The 23,692-nt window shown below is 42.1% G+C and overlaps 1 protein-coding gene and 1 non-coding gene across 2 annotated transcripts in view; one reads left to right on the forward strand and one right to left on the reverse strand.

Annotated features, from left to right (window-relative positions):
- LOC145409809 (uncharacterized) overlaps positions 1-23,692 on the forward strand; it is a 116,968-nt gene that overhangs the window by 21,358 nt on the left and 71,918 nt on the right. The window contains exons 11-17 of the mRNA XM_080280115.1: positions 1,083-1,187; positions 5,423-5,581; positions 7,312-7,488; positions 11,059-11,211; positions 16,498-16,572; positions 17,667-17,708; positions 18,778-18,933. Coding sequence (XP_080136241.1) covers positions 1,083-1,187; positions 5,423-5,581; positions 7,312-7,488; positions 11,059-11,211; positions 16,498-16,572; positions 17,667-17,708; positions 18,778-18,933 — 867 coding nt within the window. The remainder of the gene's footprint in view (positions 1-1,082; positions 1,188-5,422; positions 5,582-7,311; positions 7,489-11,058; positions 11,212-16,497; positions 16,573-17,666; positions 17,709-18,777; positions 18,934-23,692) is intronic.
- Positions 1,893-2,011, reverse strand: LOC145409965 (5S ribosomal RNA). Its single transcript, XR_013899192.1, has one exon. It is a non-coding gene; the product is annotated as a 5S ribosomal RNA (ribosomal RNA).

The following is a 23,692-nucleotide window of genomic DNA, read 5'->3' on the forward strand; positions in this document are numbered from 1 at the left end:
TGTCGAACAATATTCTGCAGTAGTTTTCATCTGCACTTTGTTTACGAAATGCACTCAATAACGCTGTTGCTTCTACTGAATCAAAGGTATTTTTGTAATCAGTGAATGCCATACATAAAGATTTCCTGTGCTTATTGTCTTTACAGTTATTTAATTTATTGTATGTTTGTGGTTGCTGACTGACTATCCACTTAGAAAGCCTGCTTGTTCCTTCGTTTAGTTAGAGCCTGGCACATCTGAAATTCAAATGGTGACGATCCTTGTCAATAATTTGGATATAACTGACAACAAGTTAATAAGACTACTTTCTTATATATTATGTTTATTATTGCATTTTCCAGGCTGGTGGGACTTTTCCTTCTGTGACACATTTTATAAAGGGTTTTGGTAGTTTTTCCAAGGCAATATTTCCAGCTCACACCCATAACTATACCCTTAATATATATATATATATATATATATATATATATATATATAATTATCTTCAGCACTTGCGTCCACTGTTGAACAACGGCCTTCCCAACCTTCTCAACGTATTCCTTGACTGAGTCATTCTTTGCCACTTTCACCTTCTCAAACTTGAACTTGATATATATATATATATATATATATATATATATATATATATATATATACACACACACACACACCTCGAGCTGACACATTTGTAATCTTCCATTCCACTCTGCCACATCTCATTCATCAGCAAAGCATCTCCTTCCTTGCATCTTCCTCGCCCATTCATGCCCAGTCTTACACATTTCACACCCTTCCACTCCTCCGCTTCACACCTTTGTTTCACACAATGCCATCACGGCATGTCTCGCACTCTTGAACGCATTCCCCACCTCTTGCTCTCCTCATTCACGCCGCTCACATTCCATATGGCCATGCTAGTCTACCCGTTTGATTGGGACCCTGGGCAGGTACTGGGTCCTCCGAGGCTCTCCGAAACATTTGCCATGATTAAAGTAATTTTAGATAGGGGAATCGGGGAAATTTCAGCCACGTTTTCGTAGAGGTGGATGCCGTCTGTTGGAGTGAACGTGTGTGATACTAAAGACTAATGTTGTCTCTTGCAGTTTTCCTCTATGGAGACTCTTGGCTGGGACTCAATGACCGGGCTGAGGAGAATAACTTTGTGTGGAGTGATGGCAGCAGCGTGCTGATCACTGACTGGGAAGAAGGTAAGTCTCTCTCTCTCTCTCTCTCTCTCTCTCTCTGTCACCTGTAAAGTAATTATTGATGAACATTGATGTATCTATCTATCTATCTATTGCCAGACGCCTTAATCCCGTTTGGGGTGGCCACAAACAAATCGCCTCCACGTCGTCCTGTCCCCCGCCATTTCACTGCCCTGCTCCCAACTCACACCCCCCTCTCTCATATACCTCTCCACCCCATCCCTCCATCTCATCCTCGGCCTCCCCCTCCCTCTTCCCCCCTCCACCTCACTCACATACACTCTCTTCGTCAGTCTTTCACCCTCCATCCTCTCCACATCACTAAGCTGGTAATTGTCTGAGTTTATTCTCCTTTGTTAACATCTCTTTCCAATCATTGCACTGTATACCAGCATGAGGTACCGTGTGATATTCATGCCACCTGTGTAGATGATATTAAGACTTTATTCCAGTGACGTATTGTTTTTAGTCACGCTACAACGATATTAAACAGTTGTAGATTTCAAAGTTTCCCTACAGCTGAGGACAGTCGTTCCGTATTACCGAGTCTAAATCGACGCACTTGTCCTGAATGGAATAAAGGATTGGAGATTCATTCATTCATTGCCAGACGCCATGTATCCCAAACGGGGTGGAAAAGGGCTTAGAGTTAATTGTTTTACAGGGAGGGGCACTAATCCTCCACCAACCCCACTTGACACGTAGGGATGCCAACAGCATCTGGTGTTCCCAGGCGGTCACCCATCCGAGTACTAACCAGACCCAACGTTGCTTAACTTCGCTGATCAGACGGGAAGCGGTGTACTCAACGTGGTAAGGCCGTTGGCGATAATAAAAGGTGATAGCTTACGACCTATAGTAAAAACTGTCCCTGGCAAACGGTTGTGAGTAGGACACCCAGGAGATGGAGCTTCTGTGTGAGACGACCTTTAGGGGTCCCACACTGCTTGAACCTGGCCCAGGGGGTGCCTACCATTGTGCAGAAATTTTTCTACTACAACTGTCATAAAGGCTGGACTCCATTCTCCAAGACAGTACAGTAACACAGTGAATGATTAGCAGAACTCTTGTATTATTTTCCAGCTAACACTAGATAATGTGTATTCTTCGTCTTGCAGTCAGTGCTTTTATTTCTTCAAACCACACATCTGGAAAAGCTGTTTACCGGAGAGTGACGACGGGAATAGATGCGACTTGGATACCTTCACTTCCACAACCGATGGAAGTCAAGTCAGGTCGAAACACTTGCATGCCCCTGATATGCAACGTTCCCCATATGGCGATAATTCCTTAGCGAAATTATTCAGCTGGAAGTGAAACTGTTAATATTCTCTTGCACAGTACTGATGCAAGTTGTGCCCATATTTTAAAAAAAGTGATGATATGAGAAGCAGTACTGTACTTTAGGGCGCATGCACAGAATTAATCGGGAAGGAAGTGTTACGTACTCTCCATGGTCAGAGAGAGTATGATGTTAATTTTTGAGTGTAGTAGCATTCAACTGCAACCATTTATATATTGTATTGTTGTTTATGCCACGGTGAACTCAATCTTTGCATGACCTCTTCAGTATGGTGATTTTTTAATGTATTTTTCTCACCACCAAACGGTTTTATTCAGCTTAACAGGACCGCCTATCGTGAAGGAGCAAGTCCCACCGATTTGAGAGGTCTCCTTAGTTGAATTAAACTGTTTGCTTGTATGAGAGGTAAAAAAGACGATTTTAAAAATGATCTGGGTGAGGACGTCAGTTTTATGTTAAACTTGATATCTACTGTACAGTGTTTATTCAGCTAAGAGTAGACCTTCAGTTCATGGGGTAAGATAATTTGTAGCCTTTACTCTCTTATAATTACCTATTCCACTGCGATGCTCGGTACCAGAAAGAGATGCCTTCATGTAGTGACACCAGTATAACGGACGGCTCTGCTGCCCGGTTATACACACGTCCCTTGGCTCCCTGCACATCCTCCAAAAGAGAGTGGACTGCAGGAGAAAGGCAGCTTCAGCCTTAAGTCTGCTTGGTTAACATTCAGTTGAACGCTGGACTGCAATCACTTACATTACTACTGGTGTGTTCGAAGGTAGATTCTCCCGTAGGCTAATAATATAAGATTTTGTTCAGCTGACAGTTATCCAGGCAAAGAAATAAAAACTGACTTCATTGACCCTTTAGTTACGGACACACCTTAGTACATTATGGACACCTTAGTATGTTACAGACACCTTAGTATGTCATGGACACACCTTAGTACATTATGGACACACCTTAGTACGTTATGGACACACCTTAGTACGTTATGGACACACCTTAGTACGTTGTTATGGACACACCTTAGTACGTTATGGACATGCCTTATTGTGTTACAGACACCTTAGTACGTTATGGACACCGTAGTACATTATGGACACCGTAGTACATTATGGACACCTTAGTATGTTATAGACACCTTAGTATGTTATAGACACCTTAGTACGTTATGGACATGCCTTAGTGTGTTACAGACACCTTAGTACGTTATGGACACACCTTAGTACGTTGTTATGGACACACCTTAGTACGTTATGGGCACACCTTAGTACATTATGGACACATTGTAGTACGTTATGGACACACCTTAGTACGTTATGGACACATTGTAGTACGTTTTGGACACACCCTAGTACGTTATGGACACACCTTAGTACGTTATGGACACACTTTAGTACGTTATGGACACATTGTAGTATGTTTTGGACACACCTTAGTACGTTATGGACACACTGTAGTACGTTATAGACACACATTAATATGTTTTGGACACAGTACATTATTTCCAACAATAACAGGTGATTAACTTCAGCTGACAGATGTCCCACCATTAGCACTTTGACTACTATGGCGTCATTACTAAATATTCATACCACCTACACACAATTTTACTTAATTTGCCGGCTGAGAGGTTAAACTATTTCTTCCCAGAACTTATTATCTTAGGCAGGTAACGTTGCTGGGTGTTTGCAAGAATTGTTATAAAGATTTCTTAGGGGTGAAGGGGTTAGATGCCGCAGCACAATTCAGCCATTAAACTCTTCACTACAATGGCATCTATTATTTCAGTCTTTTTTTACAGACGTTTTATCTAATCTTAAACTAGTAACGTTCGATATAATTGTCCTTACCTCCGTGAATGAGTCTGTATCTAAGTTAAATCCTGTAACAATAGCAAGGAGTCAGTTTAGCATCATTGTAGTGAATGGGCTTGATATAGTCTTCATTAACCCCTTCACTATGAGAGGCCAGTAGTGGTTGTCTTTGCTGAACAGATTTGAAGATAACGAGCATAATAACTGTGACTTCCTCGTAGTGAAAGAAGAAGATATAATCCGGAGTTAGCAGGAACAAAATATATATACTCTGTGAAGAACAGAAACGGAGATGGGCAGGTCATGTAGCAAGAATAAGGGATAACTGATGGAACAAGAGGCTGACTGACAGCCAAGATACTGTAAGAGTGGCAGAAAAAGGCTAGACAGGAGGTGGAGAAATAAGATGGAGAAATTTGCAGGAAAACCGTGGCAGAGATTGTCTCCGTCGAGGAATTCTTGGAGAAGGTTGGGGGAGGCCTTTGTTCAGCAGTGGACTTGCAATGACTGATGATGATGATGATGATGATAGCGATGTGGGAGGGGTCTGGAATCTGGAAGCAGGAAGAATTAATAAGATGTAACTTTCATTCCTTCGGTATGATGGTATTTTCCTTTCCTGAATAAAGCAGCGTTGTGGTATTTAGATGGATGTGACTGAAAGCATTAAGAGAAATACTGTGAGATGGTTTGGCCATGTGGATGGGATGGAGAGTAAGCGGCTGACCAGAAGAGTTTACGGTGAGAGGAAGATGAGATGGAGGGATGGAACGAAGAAAAAAAAGAGAGAGAGAGAGGGTGTGAGTTGGACTAAGGGTAGCCATATGGTAGACAGGGTGACATGGAGGTGATTTGTTTGTGGCCACCATTTACGAGATTAAGGCATCTAGTTATAGACAGATAGAGTAACCTCGCAGTATCTAGAACAACCTATATAAAGCTGTGACTATAACCTTCAATAACTCATTCGCTCCAACAGTTCGTCAGCTGGGTAAGAATCAGCTTAGTATAGCTATAGGCGTCTCAGTCCATCACTACCACAGTTCTCTCCGATGCTAAGTAAAATATCGTGGAGGTGGCGAGAGTAAAGCTAATTAAGACGTCACCTACAGGGGAGCCCAGCGGAGGTGACAAGAACTGCGTGGAGATGGACCGCATCACTGGCCTGTGGAGAGACACCGAGTGTGAGGTGGAACAGTGCTTTGTGTGCAAGAGGAAGGCCTCATCCTACCCCCTGGACGTCATCACCACCACTACCGCCCTGCCTGACTGTGAGTTCATAGGAATTCCCGCAGGCATAAGTCACTTCATAGTGCCTGTTCCTTGGTGATTTATTTTTGCTAGTGCTTCTTAATATCTACTTGTATGTGTATGTGTGAGATGGAGGGATGGGGTGGAGAGGTATATGAGAGAGAGGTGTGGGTTGGGAGCGGGGCAGTGAAATGGCGGGGGACAGCGACGTGGAGGCGATTTGTTTATGGCCACCCCGAACGGGATTGAAGTGTCTGGGAATAGAGATAGATAGATGTGTGCAAGAAGGAAGCATCCACCTATTCCCTGCGTGACTGATATTACAATGAGCAGTGTTATGGTGTGCTTAGGTGCCTTCACAGTGACGCATTCTCAGTGACACATTTTCCTTGACATGGCACAATATTCTCTTTTATGTAACGGATGCACCACCACCACCACCACACTTCCTGGAAAATGAGTTTAAGCTTGAATTGATGCATAGTCTGACTGCCATAAGAGATATCACAACATCTCTTCCTACTGCGATTTATTTTCCTTACTACACCTGAAATACGTCAAATTGGTGTTTTTTTTTTTTATCTTATTGTTGCTGGTGTTAGATGATTTTACTGAGTTTAGGAAGAACCCCAAGTAATAAATGGGTTGTTGAAGGCCATGTCTGTCCCCTCCGAATCAGAGATGTCTCCTAGGTTAGTTAATACCGCCTGGACACCACAGGAGTATAAAATAAATGATGCCATTGTAACAAAAGAGTTCACATGCACCTGTATGCAACGGATGCATCACCACCAATGGCATGCCTGGCTGTGAGTGTACCATTCGTCTGCTTGGTAGGAATCGAACATATCTTGATTTATGAGTTTCCCTGCTTGAAGTTCAGCAGTACACTGAATTACAATGACATGCTCAAGAGCTGTATGTCCAGTCAGGCAAATAAGTCTTCCGCCCCGCTGCAGTGGTAATGCTGCTGTTTTACATATAGTTTGGCCTGGAGGGCCTGTGACTGCTGACTCACATGTTTGTATAGACTAGGAGCCTCATTTTATATGTACGAATATATCTATATATATATATATATATATATATATATATATATATATATATATATATGTGTGTGTGTGTGTGTGTGTGTGTGTGTGTGTGTGTGTGTGTGTGTGTGAAGTGAAGAAAAGAGTGTAGGAAGGCAGGACAGTGCCAGGGACATTGAGCTAACTGTACACTGTTACATCGGCACAAACATTAACTGCTTCTTAGTTTAATTACGGTACTAAACTCATATTCATACATTCCTCACCATTTGTTAACTAATACAGACTGTGTGTGTGTGTGTGTGTGTGTGTGTGTGTCGCAGTACATGTCATGTAGCGGTGAAGTGTAATACACCTAACTATGCATACTTCCATGTATATTACTAAGTACCTACTTACGAGTATACTCTCTCTCTCTCTCTCTCTCTCTCTCTCTCTCTCTCTCTCTCTCTCTCTCTCTCTCTCTCTCTCTCTCTATATATATATATATATATATATATATATATATATATATATATATATATATTTGTTTCCCTTGTCGTCTCTGTCTGTTTATCAGTCAGTCAGTCAGAGTATCTGTCATGTGTCGGTCAAAAGCACCCGCCACAGCCAGTGCGATGAGCTACACGGAGAAATATTTAACTTCAGTCTCTCTTATCTATCAGTCTGTCTGTCCATCTGTTTGCATATATATCTATCCACCTATCTCTGTGCACCAGCCTCAGCGTGTGGGGAGGGGTGGAAGGAGAACCCAGACACAGGGGAATGTTACTATCTGGTGCTGGAGGAACTGACCCTCGCTGACGCCCGCCTCCATTGCCACGAGCTGCCCTCAGACACTGCCCAGCCTGACCTGGTGTCCATTTACTCACTGCAGGAACAAACCTTCATCTTTAGTGAGTAATAATTAACGCCAAAATTAGTGCATATATTTGTATTTTGTTTTTTAGAGGGTCAGAAGTCAAGGATCCAAAAATATGCCATACTGTATATCATGCTTTCAGTGACATATATATTTTTTTAGGACCAGACATGCCCTGTACAACTGGTATATGATTCTTTTATACCCACCTCAGGAACACTGTCCTCTCTAGTGCATAACAGTCTTAAAACCAAACTTTGTCCACATCTTCAAACCTTCGTAAACAAGTCAGCTCTGGAACTGTCTCCCTCTGTCTGTATTTCCTGCTGCCTATGATCTCCAGTCTTTCAAACAGTGTGTCCAGGCATCTCAAAATGATCGGATCTTGAATTTGGCTCTCTATTGTATTTTGTTTTTCTCTTGGAGGGAACTGTTACTGCGGGCTCATGGCCTTTGGTTCCTTCTTCCTCGCATAAAAAAAAAAAATCATGGTCCAGTGTGTTGCGTATTTACATTTGCACTGTCAGAGAGCGGGCACCTAGACCAAACCTGTGCATCTGACGTCAGTGGCTCATATACACCGTCCCAGAACCATTTCGAGACCTAATCAGCTGTTACTAAACCTATTGACAATATTCAAATGGGTTGTAATTTCCAGACACCATCTCGAAACATTATTAGAAGGAAATAAGATTATGTTGGGTAATCATCAGTAACAAATCTCGCCATAGTAGTTTAGAGCAACAGACGTGCCAGTGACGTACTGACTGTGTGCATTCCACTAAAATGTATAATAACTCAAGCTGTGAATTCCAGTTAAAAATATACAATTTTTTTTACATGTCGCACGTGATTATATATTTTGATTCGTATAATTATTTAAGTCACCTAGTTTGGCTGCAGTCAATTTTTTTTAGATTTTCATATTTACTAGGTAGGTGGGGGCGCTCACCATTCACTCACTCGATGTAGTGCTGCTGTCGGATGTCTACCCTTTCCTCTCCTCCATCCTTCTTTCCTTCCATCCACTTGTGTCTTTCCTTCATTCTTTCCTCGTCCTTCTGCCTACGGGTGACTTTACACTCCCTCTTCTGTCTTTCCTTCATTCTTTCCTTTTCCTTCTGCCTGTTGGTGACTCTACACTGAGTGACAAGCCAAATGGTTTCCTGTACACCAGGAAACCATTTACTACGCTGGGTGGTAACCATATAACCAAATTTTGGCACCTGGTGGTTTAGTGGGTAATTATTGCGCTCCAATCGGATTGAGCCGGTGAAGGTTTATATCCAAGGGATGGTTGGGGTTGATTGCTCATATAATGCCACTCAGGGATGAGTGAGGCTGGTCACTCTCATCTTTAGTGTCGGGACCAACTGCCTATCCCCGGGCTCCTGCGCTCCTCATGGGGCAACGTAGGATTGGATGATGGATGGATGGATGGATGGACTAGGCATTTTGACACAAATGGATCAACTCAGTTTTGAATAGGTTTCATTCAAACAAAATAATATACATGTTTTGGGGTGCTAGCTTTTCCTTGCAAGAGCTTTCTGATCCAGACTAATGGAATTTTACATTTATGGACAATTAAAATAATGAATGGAATTGCAGGAATGTAGTTACACTCAGAAGGGCATGGTAGGTCAAGATGTACGTGGATGGATAATGTGAATGAGTGTGTGAGAAACCAATACATGAAAGCTGATGACACTGGGATGCTGACAGGGATCGAGCCTATTATTTATGCACGAAGGAGAACATGGTAATGAGTTGACATCCTGTTAGAGCATAATAAGCATCGGACTGCCTGTGATAGACACTGTGAAACAGGTATGTAAAGATAAAATGTACGGGTGGTTGTATCTGTTATGTGGAGTCAGGATTCCGGGGGCTTGAATGATGAGTGAATGTTCCGTCCATTTCACTCGGCATCCAGCTGATTATTACACCCTCTGTCGTTTCTTGCTCTCAGAACCCTACCTCACTCCAGTCTTTGGTGGGAAAGACAAATCACTGTAATGATGATGATGATGATGTTGATATAAAGACTAACCAATTTCAACAAAGCTCTAAAGTCATATCAGTACATTGCATACAAAATATATTAATGAGAGTCTCCTGAGGAAGTGCAAAAAAACTATAGTAATTAACTGTACCTCAATGTACTTGATGTGTGTCAAGGGTAAACCGTCGTTGACTCAGCACGATGATGCCAACTAATGTATGTGTGTCTATCTATCTATTGCCAGACGCCTTAATCCAGTAAGGGATGGCCACAAACAAATCGCCTCCATGTCACCCTGTCCCCCGCCATTTCATTGCCCTGCTCCCAGCTCACACCCCCGTCTCTCATATACCTCTCCACTCCATCCCTTCATCTCATCCTTGGCCTCCCCCTCCCACTCCCCCCCACCACCTCACTCACATACACTCTCCTCGTCAGTCTCCCATTCTTCATCCTCTCCACATGGCCAAACCACCTCAGTGTGTTTCTCTTAACGCTTCCTATCACATGCACATCCACACCACAACGCTCCTTCACTTCCTCGTTTGTCAGTCTGTCTCTCCATGTGACTCCACATGCACCTCTCAAATACGGAAACTCTATTTCCACTGCTCTCACTCTTGACTTGTGTCCTTCCAACAAGATCCAAGCTTCACTTCCATACGTTAGAGTTGGTATCACAAATACTGTCATGTAGCTTTTTCACTTCCATGCTCACTTCCATGCTTCTTATCACTGCTTTCAAGGAACTAGCAACCTTCCTTCCCTGTTGCACCCTTGCAAGCACTTCACCCTCTAAACTTCCATCCTTACTCATCACACTACCCAAGTACTTAAATGGACTCACATTTTCCATTTCCTCCTCATCCAACCTCACTGTACATTCACTGACTTCACTTCTCTCAAAGACCATACCTTTACTCTTCCCTACATTGACCTTTAGATTCCATTTCTTACACACTCTCCCAGACTCATCCACCAAGCCTTGCAGCTCCCCTTCGTCGTTACTTAACAACACAGTATCATCAGCAAACAACAGTACAGGGAGTTTCCAAACACTGCCCTCTCTCACTAGGGCTGCTCCAACATCCACTACCCTACCTTGTATCTCTTTTTATAACCTCATCCATATACAGATTGAACAACCATGGAGACATGATACATCCTTATTTCAATCCAATCTTCAAGTAGAAAAATTCACTCAGTTCACTATCCACACACACTGCAGCCTTAGCACCATAATACATACTCTTCACGGCCTTCACCAATTCTTAATACTTTCCACAATCCTTGTCTATCCACCCTGTCATATACTTTCTCCAAATCCATGAAGGCCGCATACAACTTCTTTCCCTTCCCTAGAAACTTTTCCACTAAAGATCTTAGAATGAATATCTGGTCTAAAAAAATGGCCCAAGATTAACCTTTTTGGGACACCAGGCATAAGTGTTTTGGTAATATTTATCCTATATACTTTCTGTGCTGAGGCTACATATTGCCTTATATATGGTGCCTGGTAACGGATAGTCTCCCCATGTAGTGTACTTGATGCTGCTCACAGTTGGAATGCTTATCCTACGTGCTTTCACCCCTGCCCAGCCTACGTCTCGCAGCAGCACCTGAGTCAGACGTCTCTGTGGCTGGGTCTGAAGAACACCATAGACGGGCTGGCCTGGATGGACGACTCCCCAGCCCCTTACTTCAACTGGAACGACGGCGAACCCAATAACCCCTACGACCAGGAGTGTGTCGGTGAGTTACCATTTACACAGTATATTCCTTTACACATCCTTAATTCAGCTTCACATTCTGTATACAAAACATGAGGATGGACGATTCAATAATTCTATCATTTCTAACTTTAAAGACGGAAAGCTCAGTGCTGTTTTCGCCTAGGAGTGTGTCGGTTAGGTTGTGTTGTAATCCACTTTCATTCATTCAGTCATTGCCAGACGCCATGTATCCCAAACGGGGTGGACAAGGGCTTAGAGTTAATTGTTTTTACAGGGAGGGGCACTAATCCTCCACCAACCTAAATGGCTCACTTGGTAAGCTGCTGTACTCACGCAGTTGCAAGCGCTGTAATCCACTTCCTTTCCTAGATTTAACCTCAAGTGGCATATATCACTTGACCCATTAACCCCTTCAACCATGAGTGTGTCAGTTTAATTACATACCTGTGCTGTATCACTTGCTAAATTCAACCCGATATGCCATACGTGAATTACAGAGAAGAACCCAGTAATTCCTCCGGCCTGGCGGAAGTGAATCATGTGTAAATTTTCACCTCTGTTTTAGTTCACTGCTGGGCTTCAGGTTCACGTTCTACTTTCACCACTTCAGTCGGGTGACCTTTTTATCCAGCAACCACCGGATGGTTTTATTTAACTCAGGAAAGGTCTTTATTCAACTCAGGATGGGTCTTTAACACAGGAAAGGTCTTTATTCAACTCAGGAAGGGTCTTTAACACAGGAAAGGTCTTTATTCAACTCAGGAAGGGTCTTTATTCAACTCAGGAAGGGTCTTTATTCAACTCAGGAAGGGTCTATTCAACTCAGGAAGGGTCTTTATTCAACTCAGGAAGGGTCTGTATTCAACTCAGGAAGGGTCTTTAACTCAGGAAGGGTCTTTATTCAACTCAGGAAGGGTCTTTATTTTAACTCAGGGTTTTGAGTAAGAAAGGGGTTAACAAGGGCAGAATCACAGTCCAGTTGAATCCCTTCACAACTGTGACTTCTTATTTCATGTTCTTTCTCCAGAAGATTTTATTCATTCCAGAAGAGATTTTCATATTTAAGGAGTTTAGTCCTCATTAAATTCTTCACTGCCAGGGACCTCTCCTGTGTTGAATAAAACAGGGGGTAGCCTGAAGAAATTAAGAGCCAACTAACTGAAGAGACTGACCCTTTTAATCCGATGACATTTACTCAGGCCACCAGCAGCTGCTTCTGTTCACCTTAAAGATAATCTCTAGTGGTGAAGGGTTAACCAAGCTTCTGTCTAAGTCATCTAGTTTGAAAAGCGTCTTCTAAGCTGAATAAAACTGTCCTCAATGTTGTTGTTCTTGTTTTGGTGGTGTTTACATATCACTAAGCTCATCTGAATGTGACCCCAGTGGACTGCAGACTGAAATTGTACTTCCACTACAGTATACAATCCATCTTTCAAGGAACAGGGAGAGAGTGAAGGGATGCTCGTAAAATGTCAGTGCGTTAGTGTAAATTATCTGTGACATGGGGGCGTCATTCTCTAAACAACCACCTATGTAAGAAAGTAAATTTATGTTCCACCTCGCATCATAAATTCATCTTCAGTTTCCAGCCCTTAAATTTCACCTCAGATCCCGCAGATAACTTCACAATGCAGAATCAGGTTCGTATGCTGATAGTCATAGTGAAAGCTGCACCAACATCACTTTCCACATCCTGTTTGGCATCACGTGCATAACTTCGCATCCCATACATCACTTGGCATCCCACTTGACATCCCATAGATAACTTGACATCCCCCTTGACATCCCATAGATTACTCGACACTCCTTTTGGCATCCTATACATTACATGGCATACCACCTGACATTCCATGGATAGCTTGAGATTCCACGTGGCATAGCATAGGTAACCTGGCATCCCATCGACAACTTGGCATCCCATTTGGCAACCAATAGATTCATTGATTCATTGCCAGACGCCATGTATCCCAAACGGGGTGGCCAAGGGCTTAGAGTTAATTGTTTTACAGGGACGGGCACTAATCCTCCACCAACCCCACTTGACACGTAGGGAGAGGTTAACTTAGCATATTATTTCATTTTACATCCCAAATTAGAGTTCACAACCCACATTCCACCTGAAACCACTGAAACCTGTGACATATACCGGTACTTAGATTATCTTGTTACTCCAGACGATGTTATTCAGTTCGAGAAAGGCCTCTCGTATGGAATGGATTTTCCTGAAGGTAAAATCTCTCGTTAGCTGAAGAAAAGCATCTGGGGCTAAAGGAAATAAAGATATACAGTATAGCAAGTCCTTCTGGTGACCTGGCTAACTTCCTCAGTTCAGTAACATCATTTTAATTGGCTTCGAGTTTCAGGGTACAAGGAAGTTTAAAATATCAACATTGATAATTTTAGCCGTATTAGCACAAATCTCTCTTAAAACAGAAAAATTTTGCCTGAAAATAGCTTTGATATAATATTAAGTGCTTCAAAAATAACTGTATGCAGGTACTTCAAAAATATGCTTCGTTTTTGCCATAAATAATGAAATTACAACATTGAAGATTTCATCTTCTCGTAGCGTCTGAAAACCTGTTCATTATTTTCCTTATTTGCAGCTAAATTGAAGCACTGAAGCACCCGTCTAGCAATAAATTCTCATTCCATTTCTTTCCAACTCTCTAGTGCAAGAGTTACCCGTTACTCCCAGTCCTTTATTTGTGCAACGGGCCAACTCTGGATCTGTCTCCCTTTGTCTGTATTTCCTACATCCAATGATCTCCAGCCTTTCAAACGCAGTGTGTCCAGGCATCTCAAAACGAACGGATCTTGAATTTGGCTCTCTTTTGTATTGTTTTTGTTTTTTCTTGGAAGGAACGGCTTGCGGCCTTCGGTTCTTTCTTTCTTGCTTAAAAAAAAAAAAAAAAAAAAATCAACGCTTATACTGCGAACATTACCAGCGTCGATATTTTCAACTTTCTTGTCGCCCAAACCCGCAAATGGTCAGTTAGGACACCATGAGATGATTTCATTTTTACACTAAGGAACTGTTGATAATAGTGAAGGATTAGTGAGGCATAATTAACACTTGCACTAAAGGTCCCTTATCCTGAATCAAGGGAGCTGGCAGTATCAGGATTAAAGACCATTGCCGTTAAGAAGGACACAAATATTATATTAAGCCTCACATAGCACATTCTTAGAATATAATGTATACTGTATATATATATATATATATATATATATATATATATATATATATATATATATATATATATATATATATATATATATATATATAAAACTTCACAGCTTAAATAATTACTAGTGCGTATAACCTGACCTATACCATAACATCCTGTGTATATTTTAGCATCGCAAATAAAACTCAACATGTAATTTTGCGTCCTACATATACAGTTAAGTGATACCCTAAATATAGCGTGACTTGTGATTTGACATCTCTTATACTAGGTCATCAAAAACAGTATTGTAAAATCACAACACTTATAAAATTTGAGTGATAAAATATGGCCGTGGACTTTGAAACCTTGGAGGAGGTATGTGCCCTTTGAGTGTTAATAGATTATCCGGTATTGTGAATACATATCCGTTGTACTATGTCCGTATGGTGTTGTATGAATCACATTCATGGCCGCTTCCTTGGTGGTAGGTGGTGGCGACCATCATCCACTCCATGTAGTGCTGCCTACCTCTTCCTTCACATTTATCATTCGTTTTCTTTTACCTCCGCTCTGCCTGCTTCTCACATCCATTCGGTCACTTTTTATTTCTCTTCTTTCCACATAAGGTAGCACTACACTGAGTGACAAGCCTAGTGCTTTCCTAGGAATCATGTACAGCGCTGGGTGTTAACCATATAAGCAAATAACAGGGTGTTGTGGAGTCTGCTGTGGTGCTCCTGTTAACTGGGTGGAGAGAGCAAGTGCGGCATTCATCCGGGAACCAAACCTCCACAATTTCTCCCGTGCTTCACTGTGACGAGGCGGTATCTACAGCAAGGGAACAATGGCTCCCTGCACAGGATGGCCCTGCTGAGTGGTTGCTTGCCTGCAGTTGATAGGTCTGCTCAATCAGACAGACCGGGCTTCCACAACAGCAACAACAGCCGCCTCCACTGTCGCTGTTTCATGTCATGATGCTGACCAGTGAAATCGCTTTGTATCCTCTGCCATAGACACATCTGGTGTTGTGCTTGCCCAGTGTACGAGCCATTAACGTGAGCCGTATTTAAACAACTGACAAGGAATCTTTCGTGAGAGTTATAACCCCCACTGAAGCTTTCAATGCTGGAGTATTTTTTCACTGTGATGTAAACAAGTCAGCTGTGGATGTGACTCACAAATAATAGTGTACCGGATAATCTGCTCAAAGTAATGCACACCATCTTCAAGGCTGAATTATTACCACAAAAAGGGGGATATCTATCTATCTATCTATCTATTGCCAGACGCCATAATCCCGTATAGGGTGGCCATTTGACTCTGAGTTATTTGTTTTACAGGGAGGGGCACTAACCCTCCACCAACCCACTTGACACGTAGGGAGCACGTATGGTTTGGTTATATGGTTACCACCCAGCATTGTAAATGGTTAGCTTTGCCATTATGATAGTTGGCCAAGGTGATTGATGCGGATGATATACGAGTGTGTGAGAAAATGAGTTATGAAAATGAAGGATGTTAAATAATGAATAAGGGATAAAAATGGACGAAGCAAGTGTTGAAAAGCCCATGACAAGGCATTAGCATCCCTATATTGCCATATTGGTGGATGTAATGCCTCTTTTCCACAAATATAATTATATATGAAGCGCATTTAGAAGAAACAACCACACCAGCTCCACTCCACAGGAAGGGACTCTGAAACGTAGAGATTTACACCAGACACAAATAATGCCATAGATAGCCACAAAAGATTCCATAATATTAGTTACCCTGAAAACTGTTTACTGTGACGGAAAGCTCCCTGTTACTTGGCAGTGCTGTTCTAAAAACGTTTCTTGTCCCCATTGTCCTCACACGACCTATAGAGTGAGAATAGCCCTAAAAATTGTGTGGATGACTTGCTTGTGAAATGTAGTCAGGAGTTTGATGGCTTGAATGATGTGTAACTGAGCAGCCCCTTGTGTGGAACGTGTTTGCTGCTTCCTCTGTTTTGCGCTTTATATTTTGCTGTTCCTAGACCCTACCTCACCCCATCGTAGGCGTGAGCGAGTGTTTAAGCATTGACGTAAAAACCACATTTGTCGTACTTTCATAGCGGTTGATAATGTGTTCCTTCCTTCTGTCCTCAGAGATGTACACGGGCACAGGCAAGTGGAATGACGTCCAGTGCAGCACCCGTCGTGCATTCATCTGTGAGAAGAAGGGTGGGTAGTCGGTGATAAACTGGTATTTATTAATGAATATCACACACACACACACACACACACACACACACACACACACACACACACACACACACACACACACACACACAGAGGCGGAACTTTTGTTGGAGAAGGAGTGAGCTTAGTAGATGTGTGACAAAATTATTTAGTGATTGACATGTTAAGTAATTTTTATTTTACTACAAAATGAGACAGTATTGTTTGCTCATTATTGTAGCTATGAAAGGGAAAATTTGGAGATGCCATGATCCAGTTGTGGACTGATACAGGGTGATGCTGTTCCTTCAGCTATTACCAAGCTGATGAACAGGGCCAGGATGCGAGGGGCAAGTTAAATTTTACACTGACATGACACGACTGTCTGTTTGCATGAGAAGTTTAACTGAATTTCCTACAGTTGTTAAAAATAAGTTCGATAAGTAAAATGACAAGCATGAAGAGTTTCCTGGTCCAGTAAAGGGTGTCACGATTTTATGAAGCTGTTGGCATCATTTTACTTTATGTGCGTAGTTGATCATGGCGTCGGTGAAAATATATAAAGCTGGATATGCCACTGAGGTGCAGCCAGGATTCCCAAGGCTTCAGTTGCATATGAATGAGTGTGTGGCTCATTGCACTGGGCATGCTGTTTATTAGCTCACTTTTTTCTCCCTGGTTCCTGCCTCACTCCACATTTTCCAGTGGGATGAGTTCTGGGATAATGATGATGAAACACATGGTAAATGGTGAGGGCTTAGGATGTGTATACTTGCTGTGTTACTTTTATGGGAACAGAAGAAAGATAATCATTTCTTTATTTCCCCATGACCCCAGACTGCTTTTCACTGGTCCTGTAAATCACTGTGTTGGAGCCATAATTTTGTTTGGAAGGCAGTAATATTGAATAAATGGATATGTGGCCCATTTGATTCTCCGTTGATGGTTCTAGTACTAAGACTGCTTTCTTTTTCCCTCTTTAATGGATCCTCAGAGTCCATTGATTAGTGGGGAAACAGTGATAATGGCGATGACGACGATGGTGGTATTGGTGGAGACGATGTTGACAGTAGTATTTAATTGTCTTCTCTCCGCAGGTCCAAACTACGTGGGTCCACAGCCTCCCGTTGCACCAGAGGGTAAGCCATGACTCCACACTTCCAATCCTTCAGTATGATGATGTGTATTTTCATTCAGGCTATTTTAGGACAACTGGTTTAGGTTAGAAGAGAGATATTCTGTAGTGAAGGGGCTGGAAGCAATCTCCACTAACACTTTCAGTTCAGTGATATCCTGATTCATTATAATTACCACTGGCTGATTACACTTAGCTTTAGGGAGACTTAATTAAGGGTCAGTATCGATAAGAATAAAGTGAAATATTCACTCGTCAAAGGATTATATATATTGGAGTCCGGTAGCCCAGCCTCGACCCAAATACTGCAGAATAGCCAGGTGTTAGTAAGAATATCAGATAAAGATGGCCTCGGGCTGAAGTGGTGAGTAAAACGTGCAGCCAAGCCAAAATGAATACTGATCTTTAACTGTTAGGGAGACCGGCTGTAGTTATTGTGGACATTGTTGAATTCTTGAAGTTTGTGACGTCTTTACCTTCTGCTGTGTCTCTCCCGGCCGCTGTGTTAAGCTCAGGAGTGTCCTCGTGTAGTGAAGAATGTAATGAAGACTGTATTTTACCTCACCAGTTCAAGAATCTTCCTAAACTGAGTGAACGAAAGTGGTGGTGATAAGGATGATGTACCCGTATAAGATGCCGCAGTGTTAAGCTCCTTTTCGTGTATTATATGGACTGGACTAAACACCATTTATCTGCCTTGATCTTATAATGATGAGTCTTTTTTTACTGCAGGGGGGAAGAGGGTGTTACGCAGTTTCCCTACAATTTCCAGGGTGTTAATTTCCCCACAGTTATCAATCAATTTCCCTACAGTTCCCAAGGGTGTTCATCTATTTCCCTAAAATTTCCAGTCAATTTCCCTACAGTTTCCAAGGGCATTAATCTATTTCTCTACAATTTCCAACGGCGCCAATCAATCTACAAGGGTGTTAATCTTTTCCTTACAATTTCCAACTGCGTCAATCAATTTCCAAGGGTGTTAATCTATTTCCCTACAATTTCCAAGGGTGTTAATCTATTTCCATACAATTTCCAAGGGTGTTAATCTATTCCCGCACTCTTTTCACCCTCAGCTAAGTGTCCCGATGGCTGGGTTTTCTACGGTGACAGCTGCTACTATTTCTCGGATGAAATGTCGAGCTGGGATGCGGCCGCCTCCCACTGCCACAGCAACAGGGAGAGTGACCTCGCCTCCATCACCAACGCTGACGAGAACGCATACATAGAGCGTGAGTTGTCATAAAGGATCTCTGTCTCTCTCTGTCTCTCTCTCTCTCTTGACTGCCATAGTGTGAATAGCGAGGTAATAAAGGGGTAGGTGGGGAGACTGAGGTGGTATATATCAATAACACTTCGTCTGTGAGTAATTATATTCAGTTTCCTTCATCATGACAAACTGTGCCTTTTTCGCAGCGTCAATTCCACGTCAAGATTACATGAAATTCAATTAACCTAAGTTATGAGTTAGGAGTGAGTGTCCTTGGTTACTAGTCAAATTAACCCTCCAGTTTGACTACACTCGGCTGCCAAATGAGATGAAGGAAGTTAGGAATCTTTGCCATATGCATACAAACTGACTATACGTTAATGTAAAAAAAGATAAATGAAGAAATGGAGTTTCTTTTGTGTGGAGTGAGTACGAGAGAGAGAGAGAGTGAACTGGGTCTGGACATTGTTACATAGCCTATGATTTCATCATCCTTTGTGTAATTTTAACGCACAGTATGCTGCATGTTTGATCACGAGCGTGTTCTGCCTCAGTCCCCCCCTTCTACCGTTATAGTAGAGTAAGTCGTCCTTTCTGTTATTCAGTGCGGGATTGTCGACCGTTTGTCCCCATCGCTTCATTTGCGCGTCCTTATTACAAGTTGTATCAGGCTCTGCTGGCCCCTATATAATGAGCTCAGTCTCTGCATCATTGCCACTTAGATCTGCTCCTCACTTTGTTCACATCTCTGTCCTCCCCTATACAGATATTATTATTGTGAGTGCTCAAGAAATCTCCAACCATCTAGCAGCTGTGTGTAATTTGAGTATTACTGTTATTGCATTTTTTCTTGTACTGTATAGCATAAGTTTAATTTGTAGGCTTAGTGAAGTTTTTGTAATTCATGTATGGATCTTTATGTCAGTCATTTTTGATAATAGTTTGTATCTGCAATAATTTATCTGGCATTCACTGAGTATTATCTGGTATCTCATTTTATCAGGGCTGACTTAGATAAATTTACTCTTGCTAATTTCGTGTTAATAGAGGCTATTGCAGTTAACCATATATTTAACCTGTTTATTTGCCATTACATTATCCTTATGAGTCCTGAATGTTTTGTTGTTAGTTTGTGCATTAAACTTTAACTTGTAATTTTACCTAACTCTTTTGTTTTGAACCTGGAACTTTACGGGACAGTGGTGACTCTTGGTGTTCTCACTTAAAGTGTACGTTATCTTTCTCTGTTCCGTAACATAAATTTGGCGACCTCATATCAGGATATTCAGGATATTATCATAAGGATATTGTTTGATATTTTGTGACTGTGATATATTCATGATGGCTACTATTTCTACACTTGATGAAGCCAAGGACTTTTTGTCAAATGTGCAAACAGTGTGTGATATAGAAAACAGAACAAAGAATGAACTTAAGCTTGTTGCTCAACAATTGGGAATTGCAGTTCACTCTCATCATTCTAAGGATCAAATTGTTGGCATGATTAATAAAAGCTTGTTTAATGTAACTCCTCCAAATGAGCAAACGCAGATTGAATTAGCTAAGTTACAGCTAGCTCTGCAGGAGGCTCGTGCTAAAGAAGCTGAATTTCAGGCAAATGCTAAGCAGGCGGAGTCTCAGGCTCGTATTCAGGAGGCTGAATTTCAAGCACGTGCTAAGGAGGCTGAGTCTCAGGCTAAGGAGGCGGAATCTCAGGTTCGGATTCAGGAGGCACAGATACAGGCACAAGTTGAACTTGCTAGGATTCAGGCAGACCATGAGTATCGCATGAAACAAGGTGGAACTGGATCATCTAGCTCTGATGATTTTGATGTGGCTAAAAATGTTAAACTTGTCCCTCCTTTTAATGAATCTGATTTAACAAAGTATTTTCAGTTGTTTGAGAGGGTAGCTACAGGTTTTAATTGGCCTAAGGAGTATTGGCCAGTACTCCTTCAAACTGTTCTCACCGGTAAAGCTCAAGTAACTTATGCATCTTTGCCCCAGGATCAATCTGATAATTATGATGTAGTTAAGAGCTTGATTCTTAAGGCCTATGAGCTTGTTCCTGAAGCCTATAGAGTAAAATTTAGGACAACTTACAAGCAAGATAAGCAATCCCATGTTGAGTATGCAAAAATCAAAGAAGATTTGTTAGAGCAGTGGTTAAATTCTAAGAATGTGGATTCTGATTTTGACAAATTTAAGCAGATGATTTTGCTGGAGGACTTCAAAAGGTGTATTTATAAAGATGTAAGCCTATATCTTGATGAGAAAAGAATAGATAATTTGTCTGATGCTGCAGTTTTAGCTGATGAGTATGTTCTCACTCACAAGAGATATTCTAGAGAAAAAGGGAAAGCTGAGAGTAAGTACGTTGCCTCTACTCAGAGTACAGGTAACAGGAAAGAGAATAAGGATGATGTTTCTCAGGAAGTAAATACCAGCTTCACCTCTAGATTTCAGAAAAGTAAATGTACTTATTGTAGTAAGCTTGGTCATACTACGGAGAGATGTTTCAGGAGACAGCGTGATGTGAACAAAAAGGAGTCTTTAAATATTCAGTCAATTGGTCTAGTGTCCACTCTTGAGAGTTCCCAGAATTCTTTAACTGAGTTAACTGAACCTGCTTTGAGGGGTAACTTAAATTCTCATGATGGAGCTCCTCTTTTGAGCAGTAACGTGGGTGACACTCTCAAGAGTTCATGTGCTAATTTCCTGTCTGATGGTTTTGTCAGTCCTCTGGACAGTAATGACAGGAAATCAGTTAAAATATATCGTGATACAGGTGTTTGCCAATCCCTTATGCTGACCAGTGTTCTAGGCTCTAATTTTAATTCCTCTGATGAAACTGTAATCTTACAAGGTGTAGGGAATAATTACTTCTCTGTCCCTCTGTGCAGAGTGAATTTAGAGTCTGGTTTTGTTAATGGTTCTGTTATGGTTGGGTTGGTTGAGACACTCCCAATGTCAGGTGTAACTTTCTTACTTGGAAATGATATTGGTGGAAGTCAAGTGTGTCCAGCTCCTCAGTTGTCTAGTGAGCCAGTGGCTGCGTCCCAGGATTGTGATGTCCCTGATGTGTTCCCTGCATGTGCTGTCACTAGGGCTAAGTCTAAAGTTACTGGTGATTTAGAGGATAATGATGATGATGATGTTATCCTAGCTGACACTTTTCTTGCTAATTTGGACCACTCACCAGATGAGGCAGTACCCCGTAGTGTTGATAATTTGTCTCGTCAAGAGTTGGTTGAGTTGCAGGTTGCTGACCCTGAGTTGAAAGGTCTAGCTAACTCTGCTTACAGTGAAGAAGAAGTCAGCCGGTGCTTCTACTTGTTATTATGTAAAGTCAGGAGTACTTATGAGGAAGTGGAGACCCCCAACAGCATCAGCCGACTGTGAATGGGAGGTTGTACATCAAGTTGTCATCCCTCGTGTTTGTAGGCAGGATATCATTCGAGTGGCTCATGATTCCAGTCTGGCAGGACACCTTGGAGTGAGGAAGACTGTGGCACGCATTTTGAAACACTTCTACTGGCCAGGTATCTTCAGGGATGTTTCCTGGTATTGTAAGTCTTGTCACACCTGTCAAGTTGTGGGGAAGTGTAATCAGACCGAAAAGGTTGCACCTCTAGTTCCCATTCCTCCTTTTGAGGCGCCTTTCACCCGTGTGTTGGTGGATATTGTGGGCCCTCTTCCTAAGACTTCTTCAGGATTTTCTTATGTGTTGACCCTGATTGATATGGCTACTCGTTATCCTGAAGCCATTCCACTTAGAAATATCTCAGCAAAGAACGTGGTTAAGGAAATGCTAGGGTTCTTCACAAAGTTTGGTCTGCCCAAGGAGGTACAGTCAGACCGAGGAAGTAATTTCATGTCAAACATTTTCAAGCAGTCTCTGAAAGAGTTGGGCATCACCCAGATCACGTCTTCAGCTTACCATCTCCAGACCCAAGGAGCGTTGGAGAGATATCATCAAACACTCAAATCGATGCTCAAGAAATACTGTTTGGAACATCAGAAAGACTGGGATAAGGGTCTTCCATTCGTTGTGTTTGCTGCAAGAGAATCTCCAAATGAATCACTGGGCTTCTCACCTTTTGAACTACTGTTTGGCCATGAAGTAAGAGGACCCCTTAAGCTACTCAAGGAATGCTGGCTGTCGGAGGAAGATGACGTCAACCTGCTGGAGTATGTGATGAATTTCAAAGAACGGCTGTCCACTGCTTTACAGCTGGCGAGAGAGAATTTAGGAGCTGCTCAGGAGAAGATGAAGACTTGGTATGATAAGAAGTCCAGGTTACGCCACTTTCAGCCAGGAGATCAGGTTTTGATTCTGCTACCAGTTCATGGGCAACCTCTTCAAGCCAAGTTTAGTGGCCCTTATTTCGTGGAGAAGAAACTCAGTGATGTCAGCTATGTCATCGCCACACCAGATCGTAGAAAGAGCAAGCAACTATGTCACATCAACATGCTAAAGTTATATCACAGGCGGGACGAAAATAATCCAGTCTGCACTGTAGCTGTTCCACCCGAGTCTGCAAGTGAAGCTCTCCCATGCAGTATGAGCCTGAGTGATAGTTTGGGGAAGAATCCTGATATCATGAATGATCTCCAGACTAAGCTTTCTCATCTACCACCCAAGGAAAGGCAGGAGTTTTCGGCATTACTGCAGGAGTACCCGCAAGTGTTCCGTGCCACTCCAGGAAGAACCACTGTGTTGATGCATGATGTCGATGTTGGAGACGCAAAGCCAATTAAACTGCCTCCTTACCGTGTGA

The sequence above is a fragment of the Coenobita brevimanus genome, chromosome 83 (assembly GCF_032717465.1).
Source record: "Coenobita brevimanus isolate Jiangsu-jjx chromosome 83, ASM3271746v2, whole genome shotgun sequence".
Lineage (NCBI taxonomy): Eukaryota > Metazoa > Arthropoda > Malacostraca > Decapoda > Coenobitidae > Coenobita > Coenobita brevimanus.